The sequence below is a fragment of the Falco cherrug genome, chromosome 1, assembly GCF_023634085.1.
Source record: "Falco cherrug isolate bFalChe1 chromosome 1, bFalChe1.pri, whole genome shotgun sequence".
In the NCBI taxonomy this organism is placed as follows: Eukaryota; Metazoa; Chordata; class Aves; order Falconiformes; family Falconidae; genus Falco; species Falco cherrug.
Window position 1 is genome coordinate 38,734,926 of NC_073697.1, and position 23,839 is coordinate 38,758,764.

The window sequence follows — 23,839 nt, forward strand, 5'->3', positions numbered from 1 at the left end:
TGGTGACTCGGATCCACCTCCTAGCCTTCGGATTGGTTAACCTCGAAGGGTCGGATTGGTTGGGCGCACGCGTTGCCCACGTTGGGTTAGACGGGCAGCGCTCAGAGCTGGAATCGTGGCGGGGTGGGCGTGACCAGACGCGATGTAAATAACCACATCGCCCGCCCCTTCGCTCAGATTCTGATTGGCGGGCGCAGCGCTCAATGGGGAGAGGCGGCACAAACCGCCCTCCCTGCCGCGCGGGTGTGCTGCTAGAGAGCGGCTGATTGGCGGGTCGATGTAAACACACCGAGGGGGCGGGGGTTTTCCCCGAGCACTGCTGTCACGTGGCGGGCGTGTGGGACGAGGGGGCCGCAAACTTGCAGTGGGAGGGCACAGTATCGAGGGAGGGGGGGGTAGCCCTGCAACTCCAGAGTGGGGGGACCCGCCTGCATCCCCTGTTTTGGGGGCACCCAGCGCCGTATCCGCTGTACCGGCGGGCCCTGCTTGCAGCCCTCGTTTTTGGGGGCACCTCGGTGTGTGTGTGTGGGCACCTAGCCCTGCACCCGCAGAGTGGGGGGAGCACCGGGCGGGGGCCTCTCGGTATAGGGGGGCACCAGCACTGCACCCCAGTTTTGGGGACACCTCGGTGCAGGGGGGCACCCAGTCCCGCACCCCCACAGTGGGGGGAGCACCGAGGGTGGGGCACCTCGATGTAGGGGGACACCCAGCCCTGCACCTCGGTTTTGGGGGCACCTAGGTAGTGGGGGCCCCCCAGCCCCCTATCCCCAGTGCTGGGGTCCCCGCTTGCACCTCCGTGTTGGTGGCACCTTGGAGCAGGGGGGGCACCCAGCCCCCTACCCCCAGTTTTGGGGTCACCTCGGTGTGCGGGGGCACCTAACCCTGCACCTCCAGAGTGGGGGGGCACAGGGGTGGGAACACTGAACCCCGCACCCACAATGGGACACACACACACACATCGAGGGGAGGTACACCCAGCCCCTCCCCCCGTGTTGGGGGACCCCCAGCCGCGCACCCTGGCTCCCCCCGCGCCGCCGCCGCGCCCCCCACGCCCCCCCGGTCCCCGTGGCCGGCGGGCGGCCCCCCCGGCGGTGACGAGCCCGGGCCGGCTGCCAGCCCTGAGCGGCTCCGCGCCGGACAGCGCCCGCGGCCACCCGTACCCCGGGGCCCCGAGATGCCGGTGGACGGCAGCGGGGGCTCCGCGCCCCAAAAGCGGGGCCCCCAGCGCCCCCCGGCCCCCGGCCCGCTGCCCCTTGACCCGCTCCGACGGTGAGTGCCACGGTCCCGGGGGGTGGTCCACGCTCGGGTGAGTTTGAGCCTTTCTCCAGCCTCTCAGTGCCCCCCAAATCCATCTGCGCCCCCGGCCCCCAGCCCCTACACTGGGGTCTGGAGGAGCTGGGTGGGAGGAGCAGCCCCTCACCCCGGCATGGGGATGGGGTTTTGAGCACAGCTGGGAGGGGCTCGGGTGCCTGTGGGATGGGGGTGCACCCGGTGGGGACCCCCCCGGCAGAAGGGGGTGAGCCAGAATTGCCTCCTACTCTTCATGGTGACCCCAAACTCTTTCCACCCTCCGGGCTGGGATTTTGCAATGGCAGGGGGGGGAAGGGGGGGCAGCCTGGAGGGGTCCCTTTGCCCTCCAGGAGGTGAGAAGCCCCCCTGGCAGGAGGCTCCACCGGAGGGGATACATAGTTTGAGGGTCCATTGTGGGATGCTGCATGGTCCAGGGACCCTCAGTCCTCCCCAGGTGGCAAAGTCCCAGCGTCTCTGCCACTGGTGTCCAGGATGTCCCTGGGCATGTCACTTAGCCCTGCCACAGATATGTGGCAAACCACAATCGGCTGGGCTGGGGGACGAGGGGAGGGGGTCCAGGTTCCCACCCTCCCCTTGTCCCCCAGCCCAGCACCTAGACGGTCACACTAGCCCCGTGGCCACCACACTCCCCTTGATGGCTGGAGTGGCGAGCTATTTCTAACTGCATGCCCTCATCCATCAGGAACCTGCTCATCACCAGGTGCTAATTTGGGGCGAGCTGAGAAACAGGGGCTGGGTATTGACGGGGGGACGGATGGACAAGGTGTCCCCAAGAGGCGAGTGGGACGTAAGACGAGCGGGTTGCTTGGCTGAGGTGACAATCCCTCCCTCCCCGGTCGCTGCTGTCCACTTGGGCAACCTGCAATGTGGCACCTCAGGGACAAATTACCTTCCCGGGATGGCTGCCGGCTCCTTGTATGGCTGAACGCTGGGCTCTGCCACCAGACAGGATAAAAATAGCCCGTGGCCAAAGGGCCTGATCCAGGGAGGTGCTGAGCATCCCCCCCCCCCCTCCCGGCACAAAAGGATGGTGCATTGGGTCTTGCCCATGTGGGTTTTGGGGTGCGGGAGATGCTGGTGGGGGTCTGGAGGCCCTGCCAGGCAACTGAAGTGGCAGGAATGGTCCCAGAGAGGCAGCAGGGATGTCCCCGAGCTGTGGGGATGTTTGTCCTTACTGCCCGTAATGGGAGACATGCCAGAGCCCAGTGCTGCGAGCAGGGTTCCGTCCCACAGCTCCAGTGAATTTGCTGTTGATGCCCCCTGGACCCCCACTTGCTCATCCCCTCGGGCGTTTGGGGGTGCAAGAACCCCCTGGAGCTCCCGCACACAGGCAGGCCGAGGACCTGAGCTGCTGTGGGCAGTGTTTTGGTGGCTTCCGCGGGGGTCACTTTGGGAAAACAGTCATGACTTTCCCCACAGCTCCATCCCCAGGTCCTGTGGGCTTAAAGGGACGCATAACGGGTAAGGGCAGCCCCACAAGGTCACCGAAGACCATTGAGTGCTCGGAAATGCCACTGACGTGCCTGTCACACACCACCCCGGCCCCAGCCGCCGACAGGGGAATGTCAAACATAGCCTCCCTGGGCACTGCATGTGGTCCCAGCCACGGGGATGCCTCTGCGGGGATGGGGACACAGGGCTGCACGTCCCTCTCCCGGCTCTGTCCCTAACAGGGACACGGAGCTGCACGTCCCCTGCCCGCTGCACGGAACCAGCCCCATCCTCCAGCACTGGTCCCACCAGCCTGTGCCCACAGCTCCCCATCTGTGCCCACGTGCTCCTCCACAGCCCTTCCCTCCCTCCTTCCCAGCTGTCCTGCTACCACTTCGGGGTGGATTTGCATAGTTTTGGGGGTACTGGTGACCAAAGCAGCCCCTAAAAGGCCCTTTCTGGGCTCCTTTTTGGAGCCAGAGGAGGAAACTGGGGAGCCCTTTGGACTGGGAGGGGAGAGCCATGGACATTGTCTGTTTTTCCCCCGTAATTCCTGTGTGCTGGTCATTCCAAACCCTGTCAACGCCCCCCAGACCCAGAAATGTCCCTCTGATCCCAAACTGCACCAAGGGTCCTGTGGGATCCCCCCAGCACTGTCACACGGGGGGGAGGGGGGGGGGCATGGAGCTAGCAGGCTGGGGGGATGCATGGGAGGTGGCACAGAGGGGACGCTGATGAACCTGTGGTCCTCGTCCTGTCCCCTATGTTAAACGCAGCTCAGGGGTGGCCCTTGGAGGCAGAGGAAGGGGCTGAGGCAGGAGAAGGATGTGGCCCTGCAGCAATTTCAAGCTACATCAATCGCTGTGACTTTTAAGCCTGGTGTGACCATGCCAGGGGCTGCCAGCACTGGGGCTCCCAGTCTTCCCAGCTCCCCAGCTCCCAGTCCTCCCAGTGCCCCAGCTGAGGAGCTGTGCATCAGCTCACCCGTCCGTAAAGCATCCTCTGGAGCTGCAGGCATGCCCGCGAGCTGTTTGAAGGCACGGGTGGGTGACCGGAGGCTGTCCTCACAGCCTCAGTGCCTGTGTCACGCAGTGTGAGCCCCTGTGGTCCTTGGGGACTGGTGGCTGCCATCTGGGGCGAGGGGCTGTCACACACCTGGGGGACAATGTGGGGAAAGCACAGTGAGCTTCCCTGTGCCCACTCCATGCTGCAGCCGCTAAAATGTCACCCTCATCAGGCCTCGCCGATGAATTAGTAAATTAACCAGGTGACTGTGGGAAGGCAGGTCCTTTGACACATCCCTCGTCTCCTGCTCCAGCCCCACAGCTCTGGCTGTCGAGGGTGCAGCTGGGAATGGCAGGCTGAAAGTGAAGCCTAGGGGTTCCATCCCACAGTGGAGAAGCAGCGGGAAATGGTGGCTCCTCTGTGTCCCCAGCCAATCTGGGTAGCACCGAGGGGCAATCCTCTGTTGACAGCGGATTCAAATGTGAAGGATGCTGCATGCAGCAGAGTGAGGGGTTTCTGGGTCTGCTCTCGCTCAAGCTTTGCAGGAAACAGAGCCTGAATAACAGGGTGTTTTATGGGGGTTTCCAGCAGCCCTGGCACCAGTGGGCAGAGCTGCTGCTTCTCCAGGGGCTTTGCTCCTGCATCCATCCCCCTGCACAGGCAGAGCCCAGAAGGACCCACCAAGGAGCTGGACACGAGAAGGGGCAGGGCAGCACGCTTTGCTACTCTATCAGGGGGGCCACCCCTCTTCTCTCCTCCATTTCATTCCTGCTCCTTGGAACCACGTGGAAAGATGTGGAGGGGATCTCACTGCAGTGGGGGATCCCCACAGGATCACCCTGCCTAGTTCTGTGCCACTGCAAGATGCTGCTCCTACTCTGAAACTGCTTTTTAATCTTGCCAAGCTCAATAATCTCATTTTATTCTGACAGCCTCATTTATATCTGTGACTTCATCTGTGTGCTCACCATCTCACTGTACTGATGCAAACTTGAGTCCATCCCACCTCCCCAGGCCTTGCCTTACTTTACCACTATTTAAACTGAGCTTTAAAATTCACTCTCACCAAGATTTTTTTTGAAGCTCAGCATCCAAACTGAGCAGAGCATCTGTGGCAGGAGATAGGGAGTAGATGTAGAGTCATGGTAAAAATGGAACTTCAGGGGCATTCCCAGGCGGGAAGTGGTAATTTCAAGCCCTGCGTGCCAGGCTGGGAAGCCAGTCCTCATAGCAGCCAGCCCAGAGAGCCTGCCTGGCAGTTCAGGATCCACTGGGAAAGCTCTCAGCTCAGCCCAGCAGCTCCAGCGGAGACGGATGTGGTGGCAGAGCATGAAGGAAACGTTCCCCCAGTAAAGCCCAGCTCCTGCCCTGCAGAACAGCAGCTGCAGACTGGGGCACATGACTGCAGAGGGGAGCACATTGGACAAACACATCCCTGAATCTCCAGCATCCATAAACACCTCCTGGCAGAGGGACTTGGCTGTGCTGCCACCGCTCGGGCCCTTTTTAAGCTGCTTTTAAAACATCTGCTAAGCCCCTGCTTATAGTCAAACAGGATGTGCTTTGAGGGCAAGCAGGTTTTTTTATGGGGTAGAAGAAACTGGCGTAATTTTTACAGCCCTTTGGGTGATTCTGCTCAGTGGGGAGAGTGCAGGGACCCAAGGAAGCTGTGGAGGAGTCTGCAGGAAGGGGATGTCTTGGTGCCCCAATGCTCCCCGGGTCTGCAGGCTCTTCTCCCAGGAAGCCCAGGGACTTGCTTGCATGGGCGATGAGGAAAATGGGGCTATGGGATCCAGATAGGCATCATCCCATGCTCAGTTCTTCTGAATGCACAGCACAGGCACCTCCAGCCACAGCTACGGCAAGATGAGGAGCCAGAAAACCAGATGGAGGTCCAGTCCTCCTTAGCACAGGCTCTTCCTGTCAGCTGGGACTTTCACAGCTCCGAGGTACACAGCATCCATTAACGGCAACCTCCTCATTGCTGTAATTGACAGGGGTACCCCCTTGCGTAACGATGGTGGCACAGAAGATGCCTAAACTTACCCAGTCGTAACACAACTGTGTATGGGCTGTGGTTCTCCCACTCCTCCAGCCCCAGCCCTGGCTCTCACCCCTTTTTGGGGGGTGTGACATATCTTTCCTACAAGGTGTAATCACAAAACAACTCACCCAGGATGCTTCAGAGGGCAGCACAGACCTGCTATGTCTCTTCTGCAGGGAAAGTGCCTGAATTCCCACTGCTCCCCCATAGCCCCACACACTGGGCAGAGGGACTGGACATCTGATGATGTAAAAGCAATTAATTGCATCCAATCCGTTCCCAGAGCCGGCTCTGGGCTGAGACAACCCACACTGTCACGCGGAGCAGGGATAGTCACCAGATACCGATGTGTCAGGCAAAGAGTATGTGGGGCTCTGCAGCTGCCAGTCAGGTCCCAGGGTTCACAGCCTAAAGGACTATTAATACCCATCAGCCTGGAGCAGGACCAGATCGGATGGAAAACACAGACTTTGGGGAAGGCTTGACAATATGATGGGGATAGGAGAGCAGCTGGGAGCCAGATAATTTTGACAAGCAGCCAAAAACCTGCCTGAGTGAAGTCCTTTGCATAAGGAGACGCTGGCTGCATCAGCTCCTTCCCGACTCCATGATTTACATCTCTTCTGCAAGATGTAGCTGGCACCTTGCATGACACGTGCCTGCTCCCCCGCAGCAACTGTCCTGGCCCGAGGTTTCGGTGACCACCTGATCTAAAAGTGGATTGCAGATCTGAAAAATCCTCTCTTCTCACTTTCAGGCCACAACCCAGAAGTTTTCTCCCCACACCACCACACCCCTTGTGAAATATAGGGTGGTTGATGGTGAGCTTCAGGGCCAGCACTGGAGAATGCACTCAGGTTCCTGCCACTGCGGCCCCATCTCTCCTGTGCATTGGGCTGGGCTCTCAGGTCTCTCCTGGAGTTATTCTTGCAGCAGGTTTTGTGCTTTGGCCATGTATAGGTCTCTTTTGGGGACCTGCTCTTATTTTGACCCAGAGCAGCGTGCCTAAGAGCTAAAGGGGTGAAGGCACTTTGGGATTACTAAGCATCCTTAGTAAGAGCGAGATTCTTTGTGTTCTCACACGGATGTCCCTTGTTTGTGTTTTAAATATTCAGAATGAAATTTTATATGCTTGTCATTCATGTCATTTTGCAGTTAAAATGATCAAAACCATGTCCAAGAGCAAGGCCTGGCAATGTATCCTCAGGCTACTTAGCATTGCATTTGCAAAGGGCAGCTTCCTGACTTCAGCTGTGGCTCTGAGCACCCTACATCACACCTGGAACTGTGTCAGGAGCTCAGGGAGCTTGGCAAAGAACCAGCGAACACCTAAAACAAGCTGGATTAAGAGACCTATCCAGCATGCCATGGGGATTTCTTCACAGGAGCAAGGTTAGGACCTGACTCTGGCTGAGGCTTTTATGAAACTATAAGACTTCAATCGTTTTGCATCTCCCAGATTTTGCAATTAATGAGGCAGAGTCCCACAGCAAACAGGTCCTCCAGGTGTCCAACCCCACTCACAGCAGAGCTGCTGGGGCTCAAGCGTCTTGTCATGTAACTGGAGATTGTGTCTGGACACTAGGATATGTCGGACAGGTCAGGTTGCACAAGCAGCCCAAATGTTTACATTCCCAAAGGACTTAATGTTTAATTTGTTTAGTTTTACCATCTTAACAATGCCTTTTAAGACTGCTGCTGGATATTCAGCAAATGAGACCCTGGATGTGATTCCAGCCTCATTTGTGCCTGGACCTCAGTGTGATTAGACTCGGATTTACTTTATTTTCAATTGTTTTGTTTTACAGCTTTCAGGGCAGCACCACAGGAGCAGGATAACGTTCACACTCCATGTAGACAGAGTGCTCATCTTTTTATAAAGGCTTTGACCCAAATGATTCTTTCCCAACAAGATGTTAAAAGTTTCCACAGCAGGTGCCGGGCAGAGTTCATGCTTGGGATGCTCCTAAACCCACAGTTAACTCTGTCAGAGTCCCACAGTCTCACCATAAAAGCCGATCCTGTCTCTTAGTTAACAACAGATTTTCCCTTCCAGAGTATCTTGTCAGCGAAGATCTTTGGGCTGGCCCCAGAATGGCAAAACAGACACAGATCTTATAATTCAGCTGTAAATTTGATTCAGAAGTTTAGAAATACAGCTTCCAAGCCTCCGGAAGATCCTAGCTTCTTACTTCCCCTTGCTGTGGTCTACAGAAATCATGGGTTGCAGGACTAGACAGCTCTAAGCAGGTTTCAGAAGCCAAGAAGAAATGGAAATCTTAACTTTTAAAGACTTTTAGAGTTTCCAAGACTGTGATGTGCTAGGTAGGAGCTGAAACAGGTTTGGAGATGAAGACCAGCAACCTATTTTTGTGTCAGCCCAGCTCTGTCAGAAAACCCAGCACCAGTGAATCATTTTTGCTAGATGTATGCAAAATGTCTGCAGGATCTCAAACAACAAAGACGACAAACGCCCAAGCAACTTCAAAGCAGCACAGCCAGAGAGATCTGCATGGCAGACAGTCCACTGGCACTGCTCAGCCCACTCCCAGTCTGCTAAAAAAGCAGCCGAGTGGGTGCCTGCTGTCTGCCACATTTGCAGCAAGATGCAGTGCTTTCAGCAGCTCTAAAATATGCTCTGCTGCACAAGCAAATGGTGTGGTTTTGGGCAAAGCTGGTCACAGGCCTGCTTTATACAACATATGCTTTGGGGGCAGTCACCATGACACAGCAGCAACATTTCTGTCTGTCCCTGTGGTTAGGTTTGGCATCCTCTTTCATATTTTCAGGAAATAATGTGGCAGTTCTTAAAGGAACCTCCTGTCTCCTCAGAGAGGAGTGTGTGACTTCATGAAGGTGCTTCATGGGTAAGAGCACAGTGGAGCCTGGAGCAACAGGAGCTCCCTGTGCCAAAACCTTGCAGGGCAAACCAAAGTGACAGAGCTTTTCAGACTCTTCTTCTCAGGCCAGAACCAGCACCACAGTCCATAGTTAATGAAGGAAGTCTGTATTTGGGGACACTGACTCACCATACCCCCAAGGGAAGCAAGCTTGTTGGAGGTACCACATATTAATGCTGCTGCTCCAAAAGCAAACACCATTGCAGCCAGCAGCACAGGCAACCACAGCGAGCAAGTGCCTCAGAAGTCTCATACTCCATGCTGGTATTCACTGGAAAAACTGGCAGCTCCTGGTCAAGCACAGGACACCTTGAAGATGAAGTCAGAGGGTATCCACACATCCAGCTGGGGCTGTACATGAGGCTAGAGAAGCATAAGGCAGGAGCCACCTGAAAGGAGAACTCCAGAAGCAGCTGCTGAGGACAGCTCAGGCAAGGAAGGACTGCTGCTCAGTACCTCCATATTTCCAGTTTCCATAGCTGCAAGCCAACTACCAGCAGCAGGGAGGGAAGGAAGCACCAGCAGCCTCACCCCGGCCTTAAGGTGCAGCTGCACCGCAGGCCCCAGGCCTTCGGCAGAGAACCGAAGAGAAAGCAGGCCGAAATAAGAATAACAGGGGGATACAAGGGGAGGCACGATGCCAGGCCTACAAAGAGCAGAAGGCATCAATAAGAGCACTTAGAGAAAACCAACACCAAAAGCCACACAACACCCACCACACCCCGCCTGGAGGAGCACTTATAGAGGGGCGAGCTCCCAGCATGCACCGCACCAAGAGCGGCCCCCACGCCAGGCGCATGCGCATCTCCTGCCCTGGGCGGGGGCGGGCGGCCGCGCACGCGCACCGCGGGTACCGTGCCCACACCGGGGCCCGCCCCGCCGCGACCTCGCGGGGCTCAGGGCGCCTGCGCACGCCCTGTTCTGCGCATGCGCCTCCCGCCGCGCACCGCCCCTTCTGCCGCGCGCATACGCAGTGCCCGTTGTCTCCCTCCTCGGGGCAGCAGCTCGGCGGCCGCGCTGCCCGGCCCGGCGCGGCCCGGCCCGGTGGAGGGAGCGGCGCGGGGCAGCGGCGAAGCGGAGGGTGGCTGCCAGCAGCGCGGCTCGGCTGTGCTTGGCCGGAGGTAGGAGCTGGGCTTCGGCCGCCCCCCGCCCCTGTGTGGCGGCGCAGCGGGGGCTGAGGGGACGCACGTAATGGCGGCGGCGGAGGGAGGCCGTACTGTCACTCCCCCAGCCCCCTGGGCCCGGCATCGCTCGCCCCCAGCAGCCTCCTGGCGGGTCCCGGGAGCAGATCCGGGGCCGGGGGGGACAGGCGGTGTAACGGCCTCGGAGGTCTCGTTTGCCGCGCACCGGTCGGTACCGGCGTGCTGCGGCGGAGCGCCGCCCTCCCGCCGTTTGGTTCGTTATTTTGCTACCGGGGGGTGCAGCACGGCGCCGGCTGGCCCCGAGCGCCCTGCCTGGCGCTGCAGGCGCCCGGCGGCACGGCTGGCGTCGCCGGCTCGGCGGCTGGATGTGTTCCCCTCGCAGTGCAAAAAGGAGCTGAACAAATGCGGGCAGAGATGAAAATAGCGGGTACAGCGCTTACCTGCGGCACCGGCTGCGGGGCGCGGCGGGAGCACGGCCCGTGCTGGCTCAGCCTCGGCTTTTACCTGCCTGTGAACTTGGGGGGGCAGCGCTGCCTGCCTCATTCTTACCGCTGTTCTGTTCCAGCTGGCTGTGGTTCCGTGAAAGCCCACACCTTTAGTTAAGCCCATAAACGTAGTAGGTTACATGGAAACAAAGTTATCTGGCAGTTTGGGAATGGTGGTTTTGGCGTTAGAACTGGCTGTTGACTGAAGTAATGTTCATATGGTTAGCTGGGGAGGTTGGTTTTCATCACCATATCCTTCGAGAGCTCGGAATGTAGACGTGTATTCTGGTAGCTCCTACTTGTGCGTTGGGGTTAACAAGATAGCTGTCCCATTTCTTGACTTTGAAGGTGGTAGCAGTTGATCTGAATTGGTCAAAATAACCAAAACAATGTAAAAAATTCTCTTCACCCAAGACAAAGTGTTTTAGCACCGTAGCATAATCTTGTTCGTAGTGCTTACCCAGGAACCTGGCATATTTGGGGATTTGACCTTTGTTTTGCAACTTAGACAAAATGCTTTAGTATTTTTGCTCGCTTGCAATTATTTTAATACAGTAATTTAATACAGGTTGTTATTTTTTAAGAATTTCTTTTTCTATAGGATTATTTTTAACAGACTAAAATGTGTTTTTTGAAAACCAAATAAAACACACTTGTCCATCTTGATTTATAGCTGAGAACTGATGTTGAAATGTGTGTTTGGTTTTTGCTTATGCTCTTCTGTCTTGGTATTTGACCATTCACTAGACATTTAAAATGTTAAATCATAACTGTGTTGTAAGATCTTCAGGAGGGTGGATATAAAAGTGAGATAGTTATTTTCCCTATTGCAAAGGCACTTTTCAAGGACAAGAAGTATCTTTAATTGCATTTTTTTTCTGATTTAAAAAAAAAAGTAATCTGCCAGTACTACCAGAACAATCATGCTCTCTCAAAGGGTGGAGGACGTGAGGGACTAGACTGATCTTTTCTTCTCCAGCTTCTATGACAACTGATAACAACTGTGTGATTTTTGTCCAGGGTGGGGTTCCAAGTGATTATAAAACCTGCTGCTTCCTGCTATATGGCTGGATTCTTCCCTTCTATTTCCCAAGTATCTTGAAGTTTGGTTTCGGGGCTGAGCTCAGTGGAAGCTCAACTGTGCTTGTTTTAGTCCTTCCCAGACAAGGAGCTTGTCTGTGTATGAAATGGGAAGAACATTGAGGCCTTTATTTTTTTTTCCCCCGGTGTTTCACATTTGACGGTAAATAAAACGTTTCCGTATTTCTTTGCCATCAAGTTAAACATTGTGAATGGAGTTTGGGGTTATTTTTTTTTAGTAAATTTGAGACAGAAGTATTACTGTTTGCTCTTTGTCTGCAGTGCGCTGGGGTACATCTCCACATCAGGCACGCAGAGCTCTGTACGCCTCAGAGCTGTTGCAGGTATATAAATGTACTTGTGAAGCAGCATGCAGGATTTGTGCTTGTTGCTTCACCCTGGCTGGCAACTAAGCACCACGCAGCCACTCGCTCGCTCCCTCGATGGGATGGGGAGCAGAATTGGGGGGAAAAAAGGTAAAAGCTGTGGGTTGAGATAGGAACAGTTTAATAATTGAAATAAAATGATAATGAAAAGGGAGATAAGAAAAAGAGAAATAAACCCAAGAAAGACAAGTGATGCACAGTACAGTGGCTCACCACCTGCTGACTGATGCCTGGCTGGTCCCTGAGCAGTGATGAGCAGGCCCGGGCCAATTCCCCCCAGTTCATATACTGGGCATGATGTTCCATGGTATGGAATAGCCCTTTGGCTAGTTTGGGTTGGCTGTCCTGGCTCGGCTCCCTCCTGGCTTCTTGTGCACCTCTTCACTGGCAAGGCATCAGAGACTGAAAAGTCTTTGATTTAGAGTTAGCACTACTTAGCAATAACTAAAACATCAGTATGTTATCAACATTGTTCTCCTCCTAAATCCAAAACACAGCACTGCATCAGCTGTTAGGAAGAAAATTAACTATCCCAGCAGAAACCAGGACAGTAGTGCTTTAAAATTTGACATGGAAAGTGAAAATTGGAAAAGTCCAGTAGATTGCTGCTGCTAATGGTTCATGAAGATGCTAAAATGCCCTTTTTTTGTCTTAAGAATTACTTGCTGAAAGATTTGTGCTGATTTTTTTTTTTTTCTGGTGTGTGAATATAAACTTGATGCATTGAATGCCATGAACACTGGAATGGAATAGTCTTTGGAATATTCAGTGAATTATGTTACTGAGCGGTTCTGGCTGGGCTGGAGTTAACTCCTTGCAGCAGCTCCTGAGCTGTGTTTTGGATTTGTGGCTAAACCACAGTTGATCACCACTGGTGTTTTGGCAGTTGCTGAACAATGCTTGCACAATGTCAAGGCTTTCCCCGCTGCACTCCTGACAGTAGGCTGGAGTAGGTGGGAAGCTGGAAGGGTACATAGCTGTGAGCTGGACTGGCTAAAGGGATATTCTATACCATGTAATATCCTGCTTGGCGGTAAAAACTGGGATAGAGGGAGAAGAAAAAGATGTTTTTGGCTTCTAAGGAGGACGTTGCTTGAAGCCTGGCAGAGTGCTGGTCTGCTTGTGGGAGGTGGTGAGTAGTAATTGCCTTTGCTTTGCTTGGTTTTGGTTTTTTTTGTCGCGACGGAGGGAAGACGCAGTCGCTCAATATGAGTGATCAGCAGACTTCGTTTATTGTCTCTTACAGTCACCTTTTATGCCTTCTTATAATTAGCTCATACATATTACAAAAGTTAAGCTCATTATTGGTTAGTTGCCTAAATACCAAGCCCGCCCCTAGTTTCTCTTCTGTAGTTATCGGTTCCCACCTGCAACATTCTTTTCCCACCAAAATCTTCCTGTTATTGTGTAACAAGAACAGCCAAAGACAGTTATTTTTGCTTTACTTCAGATAAGCTGAGAGCAATGTGCATTTTTGTCCAGCCAGCTGGACTATGTCTATGTGACCCTTTTCAGCTAGTCAGTTATCCACATTTTTTCCCTCGCTTTCCTTCACCTGTTAGATTGTCTTTATTTTAAACCATGGGATTTCTCTCCTTTGTGTTCCCCCATCCTGCTGTACTGGGGAATGGGGGTGAGCAGGCAGGTCTGTGGGTGTTTGGCTGCTGGCTGGCAGCAACACGGAGTCACAGAATGGTCAGGGTTGGAGGGGAGCTCTGGAGATGACGCAGTCCAACCCCCTGCTAAAGCAGGCTCTCAAGCAGGCTGCAGAGTTGTGTCCAGATGGGTTTGAATGTCTCCAGGGAGACTGCCCAGCCTCTCTGGGCAGCGTGTCCCAGGGTTCTGCCACCCTCAGGGCGAAGTAGTTCTTCCTTGTATTCCGATGGAACACACCACAGTCCTTTCTGGAGCTCAGCGAGGGGCATGAGGGTGATTGAGATGTAACGACAGATCTGATTGGAGTGTGCTATGCTGTATTTGTTGTTCAGCTGCTACTTGGTAGGGCTTTGAAGTGGCAGCTTTTAGCCTTTGCTGTTTACTGTGTTGTTTTGTGGGAACCTGTGGTAAAAGTGAGGTATTGAGCCTGGTCTAGTATTTGACTGCTGCGTTGCTGTCATCCCAGTACTCTGAGAACCGTCCCCTGCAGATAAACAGCAATTACACCTTCCTCCTCTTCTCCTCTGGGACAGATTCTGCCAACATTGTTGCAATGGCCCTTTGGTTTCTTGAACATCCTGGTGTAACAAAAATGTTCGTAGTGTTGTGTACTGTGAACCCTGTTTTGAATTTGGCTGTTGTAATGGTGGTTATAGTGTCCCCCTGCCAGGAGGGTCCTGCACACGCTGCCATCTCGTCAGACTGTGAATCCACTGATCCAAATTCAGATCTTGGTGGATCCTCCAGTAACCACTTGGCTGGGGACGGCAGATGGGAACGTGCCCTGTGGCACCCAGCTCTTGGGTGGGTGCCTAGAGCGGCTTTCACCTCGGATGGCCTGGGCGTTTTTGGCTGAGCAGGCACATTAATACTGCTGAAATGGCAGACCACCTGAAGGAGGGATGCCTTGTCTCTGCCAAAAAGAGGCAGCGGCTTCTAGTGCTGGTTTGAGACCTGACCTGTGCTTTCCAGGCTGATGTTCAGTGCTGTCAAAGGAGCTGGAGGGTCCTTGGATCTGAGGAAAATATGAACACCATGGCTAGACCAGAGGCTTAGTGCAGGCATCTCCTGTTAAAGGGGGGATATCCCCTCAAGGATCATCTGGTAGGCAGTGGTGGCAAGTAGAGACCACCTTGTCTGTTATTTGAGGGAAGTGGTGGAGGTGAACAGCAACCAGGTCTCCAGGGATCTGAGTGATGTCCAGTGCAGAGGTTAGTATTGAATGTGCTGGTGTCATACAGCAGTGCCGGGTGATGGTGGGCTGGCCAGACATCAAGGCACTGGCTGTGGAGAAAGTGGTTGGAATAGAATCTCCTCTTCCTCGCTTCTACAGGCTGGTGTCTCAGCTGTGAAGGTTGCTGCACAGTTGGCCTTTCCCAGCTCAGGGGAGAGGGTCCTGCTGATGCTGTCTGTGCAGCTGTGGGGAATCACAGAATCCCAGACTGGTTGGGGTTGGAAGGGCCTCTGGAGATCACCTAGTCTAACCCTTGCTAAAGCAGGCTCTCCTCGAGCTGGCTGCACAGAGTCACATCCCGGCGGGTTTGAATGTCTCCAGGGAAGGAGACCCCACAGCCTCTCTGGGCAGCCTGTGCCAGGGCTCTGCCACCCTCAGGGTAAAGAAGTTCTTCCTCATTCAGGTGGAACTTCCCATGTCACAGTTTGTGCCTGTTGCCCCTTGTCCTGTCACTGGGCACCACTGAAAAGAGCCTGTCCCCATCCTCTTGGCATTCAGCCCTTAAGATATTTGTAGCCATTGATATGACCCCTTCTCAATCGTCTCTTCTCCACGCTGAATGGGCCCAGCTCTCTCAGCCTTTCCTCATGAGGGGACTGGAGCATCTTCCTTATCATCTCGATAGCATCTGCTTGACCCTCTCCAATAGCTCCCTGGGGAGCATGTGAGGAAGTGGGGACCTAGATCCTGTGTTGTGAATTGTGCAGAACACCTAAAAAGGGTCCATCCAGGAGGATTATCTGGGTGCTGTGAAGCAATTTCCCAGATGCAGTCAAAGGGCTGAGGATGCCTGTTCCCTTTCTGGTTTGATGAAGGGACATTGGTCTGCTGTGGCAGGAGTCGGGTAATGAATGCTCCGACCAGGAGTAGGGAGGCCCTGTCAACATTACTGTGTTGAGCAACACAGCGTAGAAAGTGTTTGAGAAAGGAAGAGCAATAATCCAGATCCTTCCGAAGGCTGTTTTTGCCATAAAACAGAGCAAGATCAAGGGACCTGCAAAAGAAATCTGGTTTTCAGGACTGGAGGGGTGGACATCATGTCCCTGTGGATATTGTCAATGATAGCTGTCTCCCCACCAGCTGACAAAAAAGAAACCACAGCTTTCCTAGGTGTTGTGGGTGTTGCATGTTCTGGGTTGCAGTCAGCTTGTGAGTCCTCTCTGTTGAGTAACCCAAAAGAGGAACTGTTTTGAGTGGGACCTTGCGGCTGGCCTTCAGACAGATCCAGCAGCATATGTTTGGTGCAATTGCCCTTGGGCCGGGCTGGACAGGACCCAGCTGCAAGGAGTGGAGCACTGCAGCCCAGCCTCCCCGGGAGCCTTGAGCAGAAAACTCCTGGAGAGACCCAAGGCCACCTCCAAGGGTTGGGAATATTTCAGTGGTTTGTGTTGCGAAGTGGTCCCAGATCTGGCTGGGATGGGGCTTGGTGCTATGTTTTGGATGTCTGGTTAAACCAGCGTAGGTAAGCACTGATGTTTTGGCTCCTGCTAGGCAATTCTTGCACAGCATCAAGGCTTTCTTGTCTGCCACCCCACTCCAAGCAAGCGGGCTGGGGGTGGGCAAGGGGCTGGGAGGGGACAGCCAACTCGAACTGGCCAAAGAGCTGTTCCAAGCTGTGTAACGTCATGCTTGGCAATAAATGCTGGGGTAGAGGAGAAGAAAAGGGTGTTTCTTGACTTCCAAGGTCATGTTTTTTCAGCCTGGCTGAGCATCTGTCTGCCTGTGGGTGGAGGTTAGTGATTGCCTTTGCTTTGCTTGTGGTTGTTTTCCCCACTTCTGAGGGGGGGGATCTAAAGACCTCTTAGACTGTCTTTATGTTAACCCCTAGGTTTTCTTGCCTTTTGCTCTTCCTATTCTGTCCTGGTCTGGCTAAGGTGAGGAGGTGGTGGGCAGTGAGTGAGAGCAGCTGTGCAAGTGCTTGTCCACTGGCTGAGGTCAGCCCCCTGCATGCATGTATATCGTATTTTGTTTACATTTAGGAAACTTTAGCTTCTGTTAGTTTTTCCTAGGTGCTTTCGTATTTGAGACGGCTATGTAATGCTTTCTGTCAGTGTCTTACTAATACTTGACGACATTAATTTTACGTTTAGCTCAGGCAGTTGCTCATTTTGTGCATCAGGTTTATGTAATCGGTTTATACGGACTTACACACAGAACTCAGTTCTGATTTTCACTAGTTAGCAGTGGGGCAGGACTTGGGGGCAGTTGCTTTGGAGTGCTCCGGGTGGCCTGACCTGTGGTGGCTGTGCAGTTTTGAAGGTAGGAAATTGTGCAGTTATCCTCTGTCACTGAATTCAGCCTGGGCAGCAAGAAAAAATATGACTGACTGCAAAGAGGGTGAGCCTTCAGTAGTCGCCTTTGTAGCCAGGCAGTGATAAACATCTTGGTGAACTGCCTTTTAGCAGTGGTCTGCTCGAGCTCTGGCAATATTGGGGAAAAAAAAGAAGTCCTAAAGAGGCAGGAGTGAATTACAAGTTAGTGCTTCAGATTTCTGCAGTCTTACTCTTGAATTTGTTCTGTTAGTTGATTTTGCTTTTTGGGAGGTGCTTGTTGGGTAATGACAGAGTATATAATAGGATGCACATAATAAAACTATTTCTTTCAAAATGGAAGTGGTCTTTTTAGTACGTTTTTGTAGGTTTGAAGGAAACCAAGGAACAGATCATCTGGTTTGATTTTCAAGCTGTCATAATGTGTGTAGTTGATCTGGTATTTTAGGGAACAAGTCTGACTTGTCTCAAAATTTCTCATATTTGGGGTCTGGAATTCATGTTGCTTATTTTTGATGTAGTTGGACTGGCAGCGATGGAGGAGTGTGGTTTAGATGCAGTTTGTTTAATGCTTAAAGTCCTACTGAGCTGGAGATCAAGCTGTTCTGGTAATGGCTTGCTTTAGTTTATTTTCTTTCTGTTGGTGTCTTGCTAACCGGTGCTGTATGCTTCATGTTCCGACTGCATGAAGTAGGGCTTGTTTTGTACCAGCTTTGGCTGGGATGGAGCTAGCTGTCATCACTAAGCCAGTGTTGGTCATGCACCCATGTTTTGGCTGCTGCTGGACCCTGCTTGCATAGTGTCCAGGCTTCTTCTGCACCCCAGAGTGTGGGCTGGGAGGGAGTGCAGCTGGGACGGCCAACCCAAACCGGCCAAAGGGATGTTTCACATTGTGTAATGTTGTGCTCAGCAGTACAAATGGGGTGGAGGAGCAAAGAGGAGGATTTTGGCTTCCAAGGAGGTAATTGCTTGGAGCCCAGCTGGGCACTGGCCTGCCTGCAGGACGTGGTGAGTGATAGCCTTTGCTTGGCTCCCTCCATTTCATTTCTTGCACCATCTCTGTCTCATCCCATGAGCTTTATCCCTTTTCCTGTTCCGCTAGGGAGAGGGTATGTGAGGGAGCAGCTGCGTGGGTGCTTGACTGCTGGCTGGGGTCAGCCCTCTCCACGTTTAGAATCACATTTCTGTCAGTCCAGGCAGGACGATCCTTCTGGGGTTCCTGGGCTTGCCACTGCTCTGGGTGTCCTGAGGATGTTGGCCATGGGTGAATATTTGGTTAGCAGTAGTATTGGTCTCTGCAGGATGCCCGGGTTCCTAAAGTGTTTTTATATTGAAATGCAATCTTTGTTTGACTACTCTGTAATTGGTACATTACCGGGAAATCCAACACCATTTATAGAGAGAAATCAGCAGAGAATTGTCCTTTCCGTGACTGTGCAAGACTATCTCCTCAGATAAAGCTTTCTCTTGTGACTAGAGAAAGCAGCTTCCACATTCTTATGAAGTCTTATTGCCAAACTTGCAATGTAAGCCTCCAGGTTTTATTTTTTGCTGTTTGATTTTTGTATTGCACCGCTGACTTAAAGGTGTTTCTGTTGTTGATAGACAGCTGAACTGAAATGGTACAGCTTCAAGATGTAGGTACTAGTGTTGAAGGTGAAAAAAAAACCGAGCTTGAACTCAGTGGCATTGTTGGTCAGTGCTGCATTTCCCATTTTCTGCTTGCAGGAACTTCTCTTATTTGCTTCAGATCTGCTAGTACCCACTGCTTTTTGACTGTTGCTTTCTGTACCTGTAAGAGAGTTTTGTACGTATTTTTATTGGCTTACCTCCAGATCAGTTTAGTGAATTGTCATCTTGTTAACATCCGTCTCTGGGTCACTTCGGGTAGGTGGCTTTTGCCTTGCCCAGAGAGAGACTCTGCAAGCAGCCTAGAGAGAGTTTTAAAATGCAAAACGATTTATTTATTGCTAAACATGCACTGAGGCTGGTAGGATTTAACAGACTGCTGGTCTGTAGGCATTAACGTGTTCCCGATAGGACAGCCAAAAGGCATTTGCTGACCAGATGGGCATCCAGAAGAGAGACCTTTGCTGCTCCCTGAAACGGCTCCTTAGTGTTGTTAGTTTGCTGTCATCCACTGATGTCATCCATTAACACCACCTCCCTGTTGTTTTTTCTTTAGAATTTTTATTTTTTTTACCATACTTGGTGGTTTTCTTACTGAATTCTTGAGCTGCAGATGACACCTGTCTGCCTGTAATCCTGCCTACCCCTGCCTTTTTTTTAACTCTACACATCTGTAGAGAGAACAAGTCTTATCAGAGCTCTTTCCTACAACTATTAACGTTGACCAGGCTGCTGAGAAAACTGTCACACAGCTGAGCTGCACTAGAGGTGGACCTTGGACCCTTAAAACACAGGCGACTGGACCTCTGGGATGGGAGGAAGGTTACAGGGAGAGGGTAAAAGCTTATTCATAGAATTATAAAGTGGTTTGGGTTGGAAGGGACCATCTAGTTCCAGCCCCCCTGCCATGGACAGGGACACCTTCTAACAGAACAGGTTGCTTCAAGCCCTGTCTAGCCTGGCCTTGGACGCTGCCAGGGATGGGGCATCCACAGCTGCTCTGGGCAGCCTGTGCCAGTGCCTTGCCACCTACACAGTAAATATTGCTAATAGCTAATCTAAATCTCCCCTCTTTCAGCTTAAAGCCATTCCGCCTTGTCCTATCCCTAGATGCCCTTGCGAAAAGCCCCTCTCCAGCTTTCTTGCAGCCCCTTTAGGTACTGGGAGGTGCTGTGAGGTCTCCCTGCAGCCTTTTCTCCAGGCTGAACCCCCCCAACTCTCCCAGCCTGTCCCCATAGCAGAGCTGCTCCAACCCTCTGATCATCTTCATGGCCTCCTCTGGATGTGCTCCAACAGGTCCATGTCCTTACATTGGGGGCTGAATTCTAGTTGTATCCTTGAGCCAGAGAAGGGGCAAGACCATCCCGTACTCACCATCTGAGCAAATGGTTGGATGGGGCTTTGAGTGATCTGATCTAGTGGAAGGTGTCTCTGCCTGTGGCAGGGAGATGGAACTAGATGATCTTCAAGGTCCCTTCTGATGCAAACTATGCTGTGATTCTATCAAATGTAGTTTTTAAGGGTCTCCAGTGGGTAAGCAGGTTAGCCAGAACTTTTTGGTTATCCATCTGTATTGGGAAGCTTAGCAAAATGGACTGGTAAAATTGAAGGGAAGGCAAGAAGGGTATCATTTGGCCTTTCTGTGATACTCTGAAATTTTAAGTTTCAAGGACTACCTTTTCCAGGAGTCAGGTAAGCACCATGGTCTTTGGGGAATCCGCCTAGTTTTCATTCACTTAGGATGAAGCATCAGCAAGGTGCTTTGTCACTGCTGTAAGACTGGTCAGGATGTCACTGCACCAGGAAAAGCAGTCCGTAGGATCACAGACACACCCCAAACAAAGCTTCTTCTGAAGAGGAAGGTGAGAATCTGTCCTTAAATGTCCTGACCATTGTTTCCTTAGTCTTGGCATCACTTTATCTTTCAACTGTCATTTCCAGCATTTCTTTTGAAAAGGTCAGTCATGAGACCCAGCTGATTAAGGCTTTGTTGCAGGCTTGCTGCTGTACAGAGCTTGACTGTCAGGATGTCAGAAGAGAATTTGAGCGAAGGGCTTCCACAGGCAGGAATGCTGTTTAAATGTCTGGCCTCTTACTGCAACTTCAGATGTAGATAGGGTCAGGTGACGAGGAAACTAATACCTTAGATGTGCTCAAACGTATTTGTATTGTTGTGGGTCTGAGTAAAGTCCTCAGTGTTGCGCTGCAGCTAGGTTTCAGAGTCATTAAGGGCTGTACAGCACAAATATGGATGCCTTTTAAAATCTTGGCTTTAAGAGTACTTTATACTTAGGTTTTGAATTCTTTCATGAACTAGCCTTTTGATCACATAAATGACAAAACTGTCTTTTGTATTTCTGCAATTATTACTGTTGATGGGAAACTTAATAGTTCTCCTTTGAGAGGGAAATTCTTAACATCTCTTTTCTTGACCCAGGCTAAATGTGAATGCCACATCTGTTCTGTTTACTCGAAGAGGCTGATTTTGGTGTGTGCCTTCTAACACCACGGTGGCTGAGGGATTGGCTCTCATGGTCTTTTTTGTTACGGAGCATCCACTTGTGAGGCTGTTTGTTTTTTAACATTTTTGGAGGGTAAGTTAGCAGGCACAGTATTACCATGTCCTGAAGAGATTGCAGCATTTTGTTCACTGATTCTGAGAGAAGTCTCTGACTACTTTGCTTAATTAATGTCTCAGGTAAAATGACATTGCAACCTTTAGACTGTTAATTGAAGAAATTTTTGAGACTTAGGAGAAGGAACGTTAACTTGTTAGCATGGTCTGTAGCAATGGGTATTGGGTACTGTTGAACACAGGCTATTGGACCTTTGTTCTACTTCAGTAAGGCTATTTTTATGTTTTTAGTATCCAAAACGACGTGTTTTCCTCATTTTGGAGCACTGTTGCTAAAACTGTCGTGGTTTAACCCTGGCCAGTCACTTGGCTCTATGCAGCTGCTTCCTCACTCCCCCCCTGGTGGGATGGGGAAGAGAATCGGAAGGGCAAAAGTGAGAAAACTCTTGGGCTGAAGTAAAAACAGTTTAATAGGGAAAGCAAAATCTGTGCAGGAGCAAAGGAAAAGAAGGAATCCATTCCCCGCTCCCCATGGGCAGGCAGGTGCCCAGCCATCTCCAGGACAGCAGGGCTCCATCATGCGTAACGGGGACTTTGGAAGACAAATGCCATCACTCCGAGTGTCCTCCCTTCTTCTTCCCCAGCTTTATATGCTGAGCATGACACCATATGGTATGGGATATCCCTCGGGTCAGCTGTCCCAGCTGTGTCCCCTCCCAGCTCCTTGTGCCCCCCAGCCTGTTTGCTGCGGGGTGGGGTGAGGGGCAGAAAAGCCCTTGGCTCTGTGCAAGCGCTGCTGGGCAGTAACGAAAACAGCCCTGTGCTACCAATGCTGTTTGCAGCACAATTCCAGAAAACGGCCCCATACTAGCTGTGATGAAGAAAATTAACTCTAGCCCAGCCAGAACCAGCCCAAAAGTGGGAAAAAGTTATCTCCAATGTCAGTTGAGAATATTCACCGAAAAGCAGAAGAAATTAGATCAGTTTTGATTTTAAATAGATTATCCCAGTAGCGCATTCTGAGGCGAAGTGAGCATATATATACCCATATCCCCTGTTGATCCTGACTGCACCTTAGGAGTTTGGTGGAGTGATAGCTTTAAAAATTATTATAAATCAGGACATCTCATTGTGGCATTCTGGTACTGACCTGACCAGGCAATGTTTTGGCTGGCTTTTTCTGTCTGCCGATTCCCAGATCACCATCTCCTGACTAGGCTGACAGTGTGCAAACTCTGACAAGAGGTTTGTAGAGGCATATGACTTGTGGCAGTGGTTCAGGATCCTGGGGTGGGAGTGTACCTGATCACAGCACGCTGGTGACTTGAGTGGTCTCCGCTGCCTGGAAATCTAGGTAAAAATTCTACCTTGTGAAGTTGTGGTTTGCTTCTGAACAGATCCCTTGGAAGATTCGTCATCCACTGAATTAAGGTTCAGTTTGCAAACCAATGTCCTGGTTTTGGCTGGGATAGAGTTAATTTTCTTCCTAGTAGCTGGTACAATTCTGTGTTTTGGATTTAGGAGAATAATGTTGATGACACACTACTGTTTTTAGTTGTTGCTAAGTAGTGTTTATATGAAGTCAAGGGCTTTTCAGCTTCTGGAAACCTGCCAGCAAGAGAGCTGGGGGCACAAGAAGCTGGGTCAGGACAGCTGACCCAAACTGGCCAAAGCTGGGTATTCCATGCTGTAGAACATCATGCCCAGTATATAAACTGGGGGTAAAGCTGGCCAGGGGCTGCTGCTTGGTGACTGGCTGGGCATCGGTCAGTTGGTGGTGAGCGATTGCATTGTGCATCACTTGCTTTGTATATTCTAATTCTTTTATCAATGTTGTTACTATTTTCTTCCTTTTCTGTCCCTAATAAACTGTCTTTATCTCAATTCCACAAGTTTGCTCATTTTCACCCTTCCCCATCCCATGGAGGGGGGAGTGAGTGAGCAGCTCTGTGGGGCTCGGTTGCTGGCCAGGGTTAAACCATGAAAACCAGCATGTTTATTTTTAAAATGTGCTTTACTAATGTATTCATGCTTGTTATGGATGGCTTTGGTATAGTTCTCTCTCCAGCTGCTTTGCAAATTAGTGGGCTGACAGGGTTTTTTTTGCCCTGCAGTGATGCGAGTTCCAGAGGACCGCACAACTGAAAGGCAAGAGATTACTTTGTGCGTGTTTGCTTAATAGTCTGTTTTGAAACTGTCTTGAACAAACTTGGCCTATCATGCAGTTACCATTTAAATATGATTGAATTTGTTGAGGGAGGAGGGGTATTGGGTAAGGAGTCCTGGATAAGAGGCCAGAGTTTTGGGATTGTTGTCTGGTAGGAATCTTTTCTTTATTATAGCTTCCTCTGTTTTTGTAATGGAGAGGAGAATATGATTAATGTTTCTGAAGCTACTGTTTCTGCTTGGCCTGCCTTCAGTTTGTACTTAGTTAAATAATTGCTAATAAAACTCAGAATGGTTAACATGCAGATAGTAACAAGTTAGAGGAGTTCAGCTGTAAAATCTGAGTCTCCTGCAGCTTGTATGTGGCTCACCTCTCTCAAGTTGTAGCTGCATGTAATTTTTATTTTTTGACTTGTGGTCCTCAAGCTTCAGAACTTCAGTCCTTATAGATTACAGACATGAGAGAGGCACCTACATTTACTTGAAAAACTTTTGTTTGGAGTCAAGTGAGATTTGCAGACAAAA

General features: G+C 51.4%; 1 protein-coding gene across 5 annotated transcripts in view; it reads left to right on the forward strand.

Moving 5' to 3' along the window:
- The first annotated feature begins 1,159 nt into the window (after positions 1-1,159).
- The window catches only part of ZNF638 (zinc finger protein 638), a 66,752-nt gene continuing 44,072 nt past the window's right edge, over positions 1,160-23,839 (forward strand). For 4 of the 5 annotated variants that reach the window (XM_055709519.1, XM_055709591.1, XM_055709660.1 and 1 more), the window contains exon 1: positions 9,604-9,812. In XM_055709519.1, the coding sequence (XP_055565494.1) occupies positions 9,619-9,812 (194 nt within the window). In that variant the 5' untranslated portion in view covers positions 9,604-9,618. Of the gene's footprint in view, positions 1,270-9,603; positions 9,813-23,839 lie in introns of those variants that run through there. The other variant, XM_055709723.1, reaches the window with a different exon arrangement.